Source organism: Pipra filicauda, unplaced genomic scaffold (assembly GCF_003945595.2).
Source record: "Pipra filicauda isolate LSUMZ 115617 unplaced genomic scaffold, ASM394559v2 scaffold6_size6359152_pilon, whole genome shotgun sequence".
Lineage (NCBI taxonomy): Eukaryota > Metazoa > Chordata > Aves > Passeriformes > Pipridae > Pipra > Pipra filicauda.
The window spans coordinates 2,676,062-2,688,666 of NW_024104865.1; the positions used below are offsets into that span (position 1 = coordinate 2,676,062).

Consider the following 12,605-nt stretch of genomic DNA (forward strand, 5'->3'; position numbering starts at 1 on the left):
ATAAAAGAGCTGGCATAGCCACTAGTTTACTGTGCTTAGTAGCTACATGCCACCATATTCTGACTGAAAGTAATATTGCAGCTTACTGAAACAGCTAGAAATGTAGAGTGGTTATTTGACTGCTAAACTGTAAAAGATAGAGATGCTTGTGTAAATCCACGTGTTTTTCTGTTGTGTGCTGCTATGTACCTTCTAAAATTCATGTGGTTTCAGTAAAAGTTCCAAGGCAGAACTTGGCTAACCAGATTCTACTGAAAATACCAGTTTGAGCGACAAGATCCATTTCAACTGATTATGAACCTAGATCTGCATTATATATTCCTTGGTTGTGTCCCACCACTGTCTTGGGAGTTGGTTGATTTTACAAAAATGGGGTGCTTAAAACCTCTGTTAGCACTGGAGGTCTTTCAATGCCTTAAATTCTGTCTTCATTTCAATTCACAGCTTGTGACTAAGGGCTGTGAAACAGTGGAAATGACTCTGCGTAGGAACGGTCTGGGTCAGCTGGGCTTCCATGTGAACTATGAAGGCATTGTGGCAGATGTTGAGCCCTATGGCTACGCGTGGCAGGCGGGACTGAGACAGGGCAGCCGGCTGGTGGAAATCTGCAAGGTGGCTGTAGCCACTCTGAGCCATGAGCAAATGATTGATCTTCTCAGAACATCAGTAACAGTGAAGGTCGTCATTGTCCCTCCATATGAAGATTGCACACCACGCAGGTATTTTATAGTAACTGTATTTGCTCTAAAATTGTATCTTATTTTTTGGGGTTGTGAGGGCAGAAACACCACAGAATAAGTGTTAACCTCCAAAAACCATGGTATAATTGCAATATAGCATCTAGTATTATAAGGTGAAAGAGGAGAGCAGGAAAAACCACCCATATTCAGTCTCCAGGCCCCCCAAAATATTAATTGAATACCAAAATTTAATAAATGTGTGAAGAAGTTCATGGAAATCAAACAACTTTTTGGTGACAACTGTGAGTTTAGGATTCATCAAAATGAATCATACGCTTCCCTCCCTGCTGTCTCATTTGTAATTTGTAATGCCTGTGGATATAATTCTTGAAAGCTATGAATAGACTTACATTCTTCTATTTTCACAGTAAGGCTGTAAATGATAAGGGTTTATCAAAGGTATGGATCTGACCAGAGAAATTGCTTTAAACAGTAGTTCTTCTTTACTCAGTAGTAGATCTTGCTGCATCTCTCACTTCCCATCCATATTAAGCCTGAAGCTTGTGCCAACTATACTATTGCTTTTATAGCTTTAAAAATTGCTTGATCAGAAATAAGCAGTAATACATGCCTTTTTTTGTTAAACTGTGCATTAAGTTCCTCCATTTTTCCAGAATTCACATGAAAGTTTTTATAATTTTTACTGCTTCCATCTGAACTCTCAGCATTTGTCTGTAGCATTCGGCCACATCACTAAATCTGATTCCCATATTCCTGACATCCTGTATTTAAATCTTGCAAATGCTATATGATTAAAATGGAATGATCTTTAATAGAATAAATTTGCCTGCAGGCTAGCTGAAGATTTATACTAGATTTGCCAAGAAGAAGCCAGTACAGTTACCAAAGTTCAGTGTGTTCCTTGGACTGAGAGAGAGTGTTTTGCATGGCTGTTTTCTAATCAGTCAATATCTTTGTAGGGTAGTTGCTAAATCTTTGTATACTTAAGGTTGGGGTTGAACTTAAATGCATATTTATTACATTGATATGAAATCATGTCTCTGAGCAAAGACCTTTTACTTCTATAAAAGAAGAATCCATGTTTGTTTTTACTGTGAGCTGTATTAACTCCTTTTGTAAATGGTAAGAAAAAAAGGAGCAGAGAGAAAAAAGTTTTATTTGTCCTTCTGTTGTCAGTGGAAAATTGAATACATGTCAGGAATTAAAATGAGCAGTGGCATAAGGTCACTCATAAGGTATTTGGAAAGCTTTTGAACAGTATTTAGCAGCCCAAGCAAATGGAAAGTTCAGCTGCAGTCACTGCAAAAGGATTAGAGCTGAAAAATCTGTGTGGAAAGCACAGATCCTATTATTCCTGAACTAAATTAAGTACAGCCAAAAGCAGGCTTACCTTTAGTTTATCCAAACCAATAGCAGTAACAGAAATGACTACACTTTTTGAAATGTTGCACTCAGTATCAGTGAGTTTTGTTGTTGTCTTGTAGTGAGCAAATGTTCATGGTGGGTTATTGTTAGTTATAAAATTCCATAAAGCAACTCTTGAACCTGTTTGCTCTATCCAAAATCATAAAGGTTGAGGAACTGTGTCTTGAATTTGTGGCTGTCCTACAAAGAGATTTAAGTTAAATGTTTGCACAAAGCAATTTCTCTTTTGGCAATCAGTTTTCTGAAATTGGAGTCCTTTTGTTGTGTCCACTGGAGGCCATTTAGTATTTCTACTACAGTAACTTCTGCAGACTGTAACTAAAATGAAGTTCCATTCTGCTTGGAACAGTACATTCATATGAGAAGCAGTCCCTATCCTAATAAATTGATTGGCATGAAGCTAGAGGAAGAGCAGAGATGCAGTTAGATAAGCTGACTTGACAACAGACACATGTACAAAGCCAGTAGCAGATGCAAAAATACAACCAAATACCCCAATTCGTATTCTAATGCCCTACACAGAGGCAGGCCTTGTTATGGTTATATCTCTACTAAACCAGTCATTAAAGCATGGCTACTGAACTCATTTAGTGGACTGATTGCTGACCTTGAAGTTAAGGACACGGCATCCAGAGGAAATTGTGTATTCCTGCTTCTTAAACTGTAATTAGGTTGGGGAAAAAAAAAAGAGAAACCCAACTACTGAAGTACATAAGCACTAGGAGGAGAATAGCAGAGAATATGAAGTGAAAAGAAGAAACAAGGATATCAGTATTTTAGTTCAATTTTGAGTGGACTTTGAAAACAAATCTCCAGATCATCCCCATCTGCTGTGCAGTGGATCACATCAGAGTGGCCTGGGAGCACTTTCAGATGAAGCTTAACTACATGTGCTTCAGAAGCACAGCTCATGCCTTCCAACTACTAATTTAATTTGCAGGTCAAGACTAGAGGGTAGGCAAAAGTAAAACCACAAAATAAGTTTATTGCAGACAGCAAGACCTCAGCATGAACTGTTTGTCTTCTCCTATTAGCCTGTACAACTTGTTATCTGGCCATGCCGACATTAGCAAGTTCTGTTTTGTTTTCTGTTTTAGCTGGGAAGAGATACTGATATTTCTCACCCCTAATAGTGTAATCTCTTAGAGGAAGAGCTAGAAGTTCAAAATTTTGCACTGATTGTTTATTTTTCTTCCCATTAGATAGTGATGTGTGTAGATAAACAAAGTAATCATGATAAAAATATTTGCTCAGATATATATAAACTTGTCAAGAGAAATACCAACATTATCCTCGTGGAAGATGAAGATCATGTCTATTTTCCAAGTATCTCATTTCAAATACATGCAGAAGTTTACCCTGCTTCTTATGTGGACTGCATTAGCTTATGTGCTGTTCTAGTCCAATTTTTGTACTGTCCTGTTCCTTGGGAAGCAATGGGCATCTTTTGGGCTTGGCACCTACAATTTTGAGCAAGTGTTTTGTTTTCATAATGTGCAGATTTGTCAACTGAGGTACTCCAAAGCCAAAGATGTTTGAAAATTAAATGTAGTGCCTTATTTCATGGGACTCTTGTCTTTTAATGTGTGTGCATCAGAAAGACATGTCTCAAAAAGAACAAACATTTTAGGTCTTATTTGTCTGGGTGCAGGTAAGTTCTAAAGCCCACGACTTTTTCAAATTAAGAAGTGGAGATACGAAGATGCCCTTCCAGCTTATTTTTTTAGCTTTTATAACCCAGTAATCAGATGAAGAGTATCAACTCGACCAACTGGAATGCTGCAATGGATGACTACAAACCATTCTGAAGGGATAGACAAGGAGGGAGAGGTTTTGGAGTAGCCCTGTGAGTGTTTGATTGTCTAGGGCTTAATGATGGTGACAATAGGGTTGTTAATGGGTAAGAATTAGAGGGAAGGCCAACAAGGCAGATACCATGGTAGGAGTCTGTTATGGATCACTCATCAGGAAGAAAAGGCAGACTGTCACCATCACTTAGTCTTTTTTCTTGGGTGGGACTTCAGCTTACCAGACGTCTGCTGGAAATACAATACAGAAGAAGGGGAACAGCCTAGGAGCTTCCTGGAGTGTGTGAAAGATAACTTCCTGACACAGCTGATGAATGAACTATATAGGGGAGTTGGCCTGCTGTACCTGCTGTTTATAAACAGAAAAGGTGGGTGATGTGCTGGTTGGAGGCCATCCTGGGCACATGAAATGGCAGAGTTTTCAGTTGTCTGAAGGTAAGGAAGAGGGATCAGCAGAACTGCCACCCCGGACTTCTGGAGGGCAGACTTTGGCTTGTTGAGGAACCTGATTGATAAAGTCCCTTGGGAGTCAGTGTTGAAGGGCAAAGAAGTCCAGGGAGGCTGCATGTGCTTTAAGAAGGAAATCGTAAAGGCTCAGGAGCAGGCTGGCTGCATGTGGTGAAAGATGAGCTGGCGGGGAAGAAGACCAACCTGGCTGAACAGAGATTTGGCTGGAACTCTGGAAAAAAATGAGTTTATGACCTTTGAAAGAAGAGGCAGGCAACTCACGCGGACTACAAGGATATTGTGAGATTATACAGGGAGAAAATTAGAAGGGCCAAAATTTCCCAACTGGAAATTAATCTATCTACTGCTGTAGAAGACAATAAAAAATGTTTCTGTAAATACATTAAGAATAAAAAGAGGACCAAGGAGAGTCTCCATCCTTTATTGGATGTGAGGGGAAACAGTGGCAAAGGATGAGGAAAAGGCTGAGGTACTTAATGCTTTCTTTGCCTTGGCCTTTAATAGTAAGACCAGTTGTTCTCCGGGTACTCAGCCTCCTGCCCTGGAAGACAGAGACAGGGAACAGAATGAAACCCCCATAATCCAAGGGGAAATGCTCAGTGACCTGCATGCACACACAAGTCTATGGGACTGGATGGGTTCCACACAAGAATACTAAGAGTGGTGGTGCAAGTGCTCTCCAAGCTATTCTCCATCGTTTATCAGCAGTCCTGGCTAACCAGGGAGCTCCCAGGTGACTGGAGGCTAGCCAGTGTGATGCCCATCTACAAGAAGGAGGATCCAGGGAACTACAGGCCTGTCAGCCTGACCTCGATGCTGGGGAAGGTCATGGAATAGATCATCTTGTGTACCATTGTGCAACATGTACAGGACACTCAGGGGATCTGGCCCAGCCAGCATGCGTTTGAAAGGCAGGTCCTGTTTGAATAACCCAGTCTCCTTCTGTGAGAAGGTAGATGGTAGATGAAGGTAGATGAAGGAAAAGCTGTGGATGTTGTTTACGTAAACTTTAGTAAAGCCTTTGACACCATTTCCTGGAGAAACTGGCCACTCATGGCTTGTACGGGTGCTCTGTTTGCTGGATAAAAAAAAATGGCTGGATGGCTGGGCCCAAAGAACAGTAATGAATGGAATTATATCCAGTTGGCATCCAGTCACTAGTGGTGTTTCCCAGGGCTCATTACTGGGGACCATCCTGTTTAATATCTTTACCGTTGATCTGAACAAGGGGATCGAGTGCACCCTCAGTCACTTCACAGATGACACTATGCTGGGTCTATATGTCTCAGTCAGATGACACTATGCTGGGTGGGAGTGTTCGTCTGCTGGAGAGTAAGAAGGCTTTGCAGAGGGATCTGAACAGACTGGATTGATGGGTTAAGGCCAACTGTATGAGGTGCAGTATGGGGCTGCATCCAGCTGGCGGCCGGTCACCAGTGGTGTTCCCCAGGGGTCTGTGTTGGGTCCAGTCCTGTTTAATATCTTTATTGATGATTTAGATGAGGGGATTGAGTCCATCATCAGCAAATTTGCTGATGACACCAAACTGGGAGGGAGTGTCGATCTGCTGGAAGGCAGGAGGGCTCTGCAGAGGGATCTGGATAGACTTGAGAGATGGGCTGATTCCAATGGGATGAAGTTCAATAAAGCCAAGTGCAGGGTCCTGCACTTTGGCCACAACAACCCCTGCAGCGCTACAGGCTGGGCACAGAGTGGCTGGAAAGCAGCCAGGCAGAAAGGGACCTGGGGGTACTAATTGACAGGAAGCTCAACATGAGCCAACAGTGTGCCCAGGTGGCCAAGAAGGCCAATGGGATCTTGTCCTGTATCAAAAATAGCGTGGCCAGCAGGAGCAGGGAAGTGATCCTTCCCCTGTACTCTGCGTTGGTGAGGCCACACCTTGAGTATTGTGTTCAGTTCTGGGCCCCTCAGTTCAGAAAGGATATTGAGGTGCTGGAGCGGGTCCAGAGAAGAGCAACAAGGCTGGTGAAGGGACTGGAGCATAAGTCCTATGGGGAGAGGCTGAGGGAGCTGGGGTTGTTTAGCCTGGAGAAGAGGAGGCTCAGAGGTGACCTCATCACCGTCTATAACTACCTGAAGGGAAGTTCTAGCCAGGTGGGGGTTGGTCTCTTCTCTCAGGCACTCAGCAATAGGACAAGGGGGCACGGGCTTAAGCTCCGCCAGGGGAAATTTAAGTTGGATATCAGGAGAAAATTCTTTACAGAGAGAGTAATCAGGCATTGGAATGGGCTGCCCAGAGAGGTGGTGGATTCACCATCCCTGGAGATTTTTAAACGCAGATTGGACGTGGCACTGAGTGCCAAGATCTAGTAAATGGACTGGATTTGGACCAAGGGTTGGACTCGATGATCTCGGAGGTCTTTTCCAACCCAATCGATTCTATGATTCTATGAAATGCTAGATCCTGCATTTGAGTCACAACAGCCCCATGCTACAGGCTTGGGGGGAGGAGTGGCTGGAAAGCTTCCCAGAGGAAAAGGACCTGGGGGTGTTGGTCAACAGCCAGCTGAACATGATCCAGCAGTGTGCCCAGTTGGCCAAGAAAGCCAGCAGCATCCTGGCCTGTATCAGAAATAGTGTGGCCAGCAGGACCAGGGAAGTGGTTGTCCCTCTGTATTCACACCTCAAATACTGTGTCCAGTTTTGGGCCCCTCACAAAAGAAAAGACATTGAGGTGCTGGAGTGTGTCCAGAGAAGGGCAATAAAGCTGGTGAAGGGTCTGGAGCACAAGTGTGATGAGGATTGGCTGGCTGAGGGAGCTGGGGTTGTTTAGCCTGGAGAAAAGGAGGCTCAAGGGAGACCTTACTGCTCTCTACAACTACCTGAAAGGAGGTTGTAGCAAGGTGGGGGTTGTTCTCTTCTCCTAGTAATAAGTGACAGGGCCAGAGGAAATGGCCTCAAGTTGTGCCAGAAGAGGTTTAGATTGGATTTTAGGAAAAATTTTTTCACCAAAAGGATTGTCAAGCATTGGAACAGGCTGCCCAGAGAAGTGATTGAGTGATCATTCCTGGAGATATTTAAAGGACATGTAGATGTGGTGGTTGGGACATGGTTTAGTGGACTTGGCAATGCTAAGTTAAAGGTCGAACTCAGTGATCTTAAAGGTGTTTTCCAACCTAAACAATTTGATGATTTTAATATTTGTTAAATATATGTTTCTAAAAAAGCAAAATCTTACATTTACTCTCCCATAGAATTAATTCACCTTCTGTGTTAAGATTTCTGTTCTTGTGAACAGGATGTATTTTTTTCTTCGTTTCCAGGAGTTCTTCAGAAAACTACCGTATGCCAGTGATGGAGTACAAAGTGAATGAAGGAATGTCATATGAATTCAAATTTCCCTTCAGGAATAATAATAAATGGCAGCGAAATGCAAGCAAAGGACAGGGACCTCATGTGGCTCAGGTACCATCTCAAATACAAAGTCCAGTGCCATCTAGGATTGGCTCTGGAAAAGGAGAAGGGAAAATGCCACCTCCAGAACGAGCGGCCAACATTCCCCGAAGCATCTCTAGTGATGGGCGCCCACTGGAGAGCCGGAGGTACGTGTTTACTTTGCCAATGGCTTTTCATTGCTGCTCAAAATCTTGTCAGAAAAAAATCACAAGAGTTTTATCTAAGTATCTGAAGACTGCTTTTAATCTTGGTTTTATTTAGTCAAAAGACAGCATGAATAGCCAAAAGGAAATACCTTTCCTGGTGTGATTAACCACAAAATGAAGTATTCTGGGATTTTGTTCCCCTGTGTTGGTATTCTGAAAGTGCTGTATTGTTATTTAAGTTTTAAATGAGTTACAATCAAAGTTTTAGAGCTAAGAGTTCATGAACTACTGCATTTTGAAAAAAGAAATAAAAAATGTATCTTGTTCATAGACTTGGTGGAATTGCCTAAAGCACCCAAGGCAGAAATAGCATCTGACAGAAATTTTAGCAGAATTCTGACCAGCCTGGAAAGCTAATTTTTCTGACTGAGGAGTGTTAAGAGTTTTTAGGCTAGAGAAGAAATTGGTTTACATTTCAATTTTTAAGGTGATTTGGGGTTTTCTGGGTTTTTTGAGTTTTTAAATCAAGAAAGCAATTATTAAGATAAACGTATCAGGCCTATCACGTCACAGTATTTTCATTCTTTCATGGAAAAATACCTATTTGATAGTATTCAAATGAACTTTCATTGTTTTGATTATCTATACAAATCTGTCATTGTCTCTGCATTTACAATGAGATCTGTGGAGGGAAACAAGCTTTAGCTTGTATTTCTTACTTTGGACAATTCTTTAGGGGGAAAAAACGCTTTATATGCGTTCTGATTATGCTATGTGGTTGAAAAATATAAAGCAGTAGTAATAAGATGTGTATTGTAGAAAATGTAAAGGGTGTTCTAATGAATTAACCTAAAGCATTTTTCACATCGTGAAGAACTGGGGATAAAAAAAATTTGTTCAAAGGTGGTACAGCCAAGACCAAAAAACTACTAAAGTGAAATTGAAAAATCTGTGTAGGACACCTTGTTAAGAAATCATAATAGTTGGTAAGAACTTAATTTTCTTAGTTTCTTTTTCATAGATGTATACTTAAATCTGCCATCAGTATAAGTTGCAAAAGAATATTTGCAACACTGAAGGCACTAATAATTTCACAGACAACCTCACTAGATTGTCTGTGAAGAACGTTGCAGAAGCCACTGAAATGCTGGACTTAGCTCTCTAATGGTATATTTGGACCAACATAAAAATTACATTGCTACAGGCCATGTCTGCCTGTTACAGCTGAAGACAGGTAGATGCTGAATTGGAAGGAATAAGAGCTGAGGTGGTGGGGTTTTTTGCTCTCTCCAGTGCTGTAGAATCTCGCTCTGTAGTTATAGAAGGCATAGTAATTCCTGGGCAAAGTTTAAGGCAGTGTCAGATAATCAGATTCAGTTGCGTTGCTTGTTTTTTCTGACACTTTCATCTCTTCGTGGTATTAAACAAAGAGCTTTGTCTAGAATCTTTAATTGGCTGTTCTGCAACTTGTGTCGAAGAGGGAGCCTTTGGCTGCATTGAGAGATGGGGTATTCACAACTGAGTGTTTCTTGTGCATAAAATCATATGCAGGCAACATCGCACACCTAAAGCATTCAAGGTTTGTCCACTCACTGGAGGCTTCTAGAGAGGGGTTATGGCCTGACAAATGTTTGCGAAGTGAAAATTACGTTTCCATAGAGTCAGTATTAGTTTTCAAAAAGTGAAACCTTGACTTTCTATTTTCTTCTCTTTCAGGGCATTTAGCTGGGTTTTTTCTCCTCTAGATATTCTTTTAAGTATTTTTTATTATTATTCAGAAAGGTTTCTATTGGATCTTTAATCCTTAAAAGTATATTATCAAAGTAACTTTTAAATTTCGCTGGAAATATTTTTGGATGCCTGAAAACTGTCTTCTCTCATCTTTCTGGTCTGCTAAACATGTTAGTCTTGGCTGAATCAAGTTTAAATATATCAGCGGTTGCATAAGTTTAACATCTTTTCAGTTAAAGAAAAATACATTTTTGTCATTTTATGGAATACTGGAGGGGGAAAAAAGCCCAACAATAAACTCACTGCAAGACTCATTTGTCTTTACATCATAAAAGAAAGCTTTGCTTTTGGGGAAGCTCAGATACTTCTTATTGCGCAAAATCTTGAAATCAACAAAGATGAGATTCTCATAGCCCTTGTAACTGTCTCATTTAATTTTTCGCCGTTAACTTTCTTACTTTCCCTAGAGTAAAGATCACCTGTCAGGAGGTGCTGGAATCTGTATATGTTTCTGGTAGAGGTAGCAGCAATGGTGCTCCTCTGTGCTTTACTCCCTATGACTTGTTCTTTGCTCAGCTGTTGATTTGTTGCAGAAATGGAGGACCAAGGCTAACCTGGTAATCTAGGTACCAGGATCTATATTGTGATCCAAAAAGAGCTCTCTAATTAACATGAATATAAACGTGACTCCACTGTATACAAGATAGCTACTTTGTTGTCTTTCTCTGCAGTATTTATGTTCTATAGAGCAATTTTAAGTAGTTTTAGAAAAAAGACAGCTCTTATTATGGCTCACTAGCAAAGCAGTACAGATATTCTAGATTTCCTTATTACATTAGAGCTTCACTTTCGAAAACAAGGTACTGCCTAAGTTTCAGTGGGGCACTTAACTATGAAGATGAGCATCAGTAAGTAATTTCAGTACTAAATTATAGCAGTAACATTAATTTTAATCTTTGACTGTGGTCTAGACATCATTAGCTATCACTTGTGTTTCTGTGGTGCTGAGCTGCAGTTCAGACTTGTTGATGTTTGATCTTAATACTTAATTGTTTTGAGACTAGAGCTTGCCTTTATTCCTCTGTGCTTCTCCCTTTTGACTGCATGTTCTTTGTTATTGAGCTGGGCACAGTGACAGTGATGGCAGATGTCATGTGCCACTAAGAAACAGTGATCTATAGTTCATGATCTGTTTTAAGGAATGTGGCACCTGAGAAACCATGTAGTAAATTGATCCATGTGGTTCTTTGAGCTCTGAACCTGAGGTGATCTTTGGAACTAGCACTGATGGCAGTTGCCCCAGACCACAGGTCAGTACCATGGTTAGCTGTAACTCTAGCAGGTGGGATTTCAAAAAATGAAATAGTCATTATAGTATTTCTGACACATCAGACCTGACACACTACTCATTTTAAAGGTAGCATATTAGCAGTAAATCCATGACAGACATTAAATATTTAGAAAAATCCATGAAGATTTGAGGAGTTTAATTTAAACAAAAACAGCTTAACAGACAAGTGTTTCCCTCTTTGAGTACAAAGTGCTCTGAGAATACAAGTAGTACAGGTGTAATGTTTTTAAATTACCTACTTGTGATATTTTACTAATGGTCAATTTATATAGCTAGAGGCTCTAAATATGCATACTGAGTGAAATAAATTTATTTTTTACCCTTTAGTCCATTTAACTGTATTAGAAATAAATAAAAGCTGCATTACCAATCTTGAGAACAGAATTTCACTTCATATACATAAAACCATCTTGTCTCCCTGTAGAGACTGCTATTGTAGATGGGAGAGTAGGTCGCTTGACAATCTCTGAGAAGGCAGACAAATGCCCAGTCCTGTGTCTAATCAGCAGAGTACTTAAATTAGCCCTTACTAAATAGATTGTCTTCATATATCCAACTTAGTAGTTTATACTTAAATTTTCCCTGATCTTCTTAGTATTCTGGATCCTTGAATGTAGCCATAATTGATGTGGATATTTGTAGGCAGGAGGAAGAACCCAAAACTTTATAAATCATAAAATAAAGTTCTAATGTTACTGCAACATTAAGACTGAAAAATCTAATAATATAAATGCAACAATTTCCAAGTTATGGTTTATTTCATAACAATAATTAGTCCACATGGGACACTATGTAACCTCTAACCCAAAATAAATATCAGAGCGATACATTAGGGAAAATAACAATAAACTACATATATGTGAATTATGCCAGAGCTAATGTTATTGGAGAAGATGTAATTATAGAGCTTGATTTTTTTTTTTCCTTCCTCCCAATTTTCAGTTTTTGTTTTGTACACTTGGTTTCCAAACTTTATCAAGAAAGGAGACGAGATAGTGGAAGATAATAATCTGTTCTTCATTAATTTATCATAAACTGGAACCAGTCTTAACTAAAACTTGATTTGACAAACATTTGAAAAGTATGAAAATCAGTAGTCAAGGCATGCTGCTGGACTTGAGCACTTCAGTGTGCAGTTGAGTACTGTACTGGATGAAAGCTCAAGGCTCTAATTAGAAAACTTCTGAGCACAGTCAATCATTAAACCAAATGGAAAACTGAATTATGGCATAGCTGTGGTAACGCACTGGCAGTAAAATTCCACAGTACAGAATTATTAGGACAATATCATTAAGACTGGTTTTATGTCTTGTTGAGGACTTTGAAGCACAGTCTTGCCCTAAAATTTCATACTTTTTTGACAATGCCCATGTAGTCAGTGATAGTAAATGTACCAGTAGTAGTTTATAGGTTAGTTCTTGCAGATCCCATGTTATATAAAAATCCTAATCTGCTGCTGTTGAACTTGAAGGAGTTATGTTTTTTCTAATGTAAACAAGGTGTTTGTGCTCATCTTGCTACCTGTCAAATGAGCATTGTAGCACACGTTGCCTACTTC

At 40.1% G+C, this 12,605-nt stretch overlaps 1 protein-coding gene across 3 annotated transcripts in view; it reads left to right on the forward strand.

The window, feature by feature from the left end:
• Nucleotides 1-12,605, forward strand: part of SIPA1L1 (signal induced proliferation associated 1 like 1) — a 212,188-nt gene that overhangs the window by 165,810 nt on the left and 33,773 nt on the right. For all 3 annotated transcript variants that reach the window (XM_027749332.2, XM_039389061.1, XM_027749342.2), the window contains 2 exons: nt 445-719; nt 7,687-7,965. In XM_027749332.2, the coding sequence (XP_027605133.2) occupies nt 445-719; nt 7,687-7,965 (554 nt within the window). The remainder of the gene's footprint in view (nt 1-444; nt 720-7,686; nt 7,966-12,605) is intronic.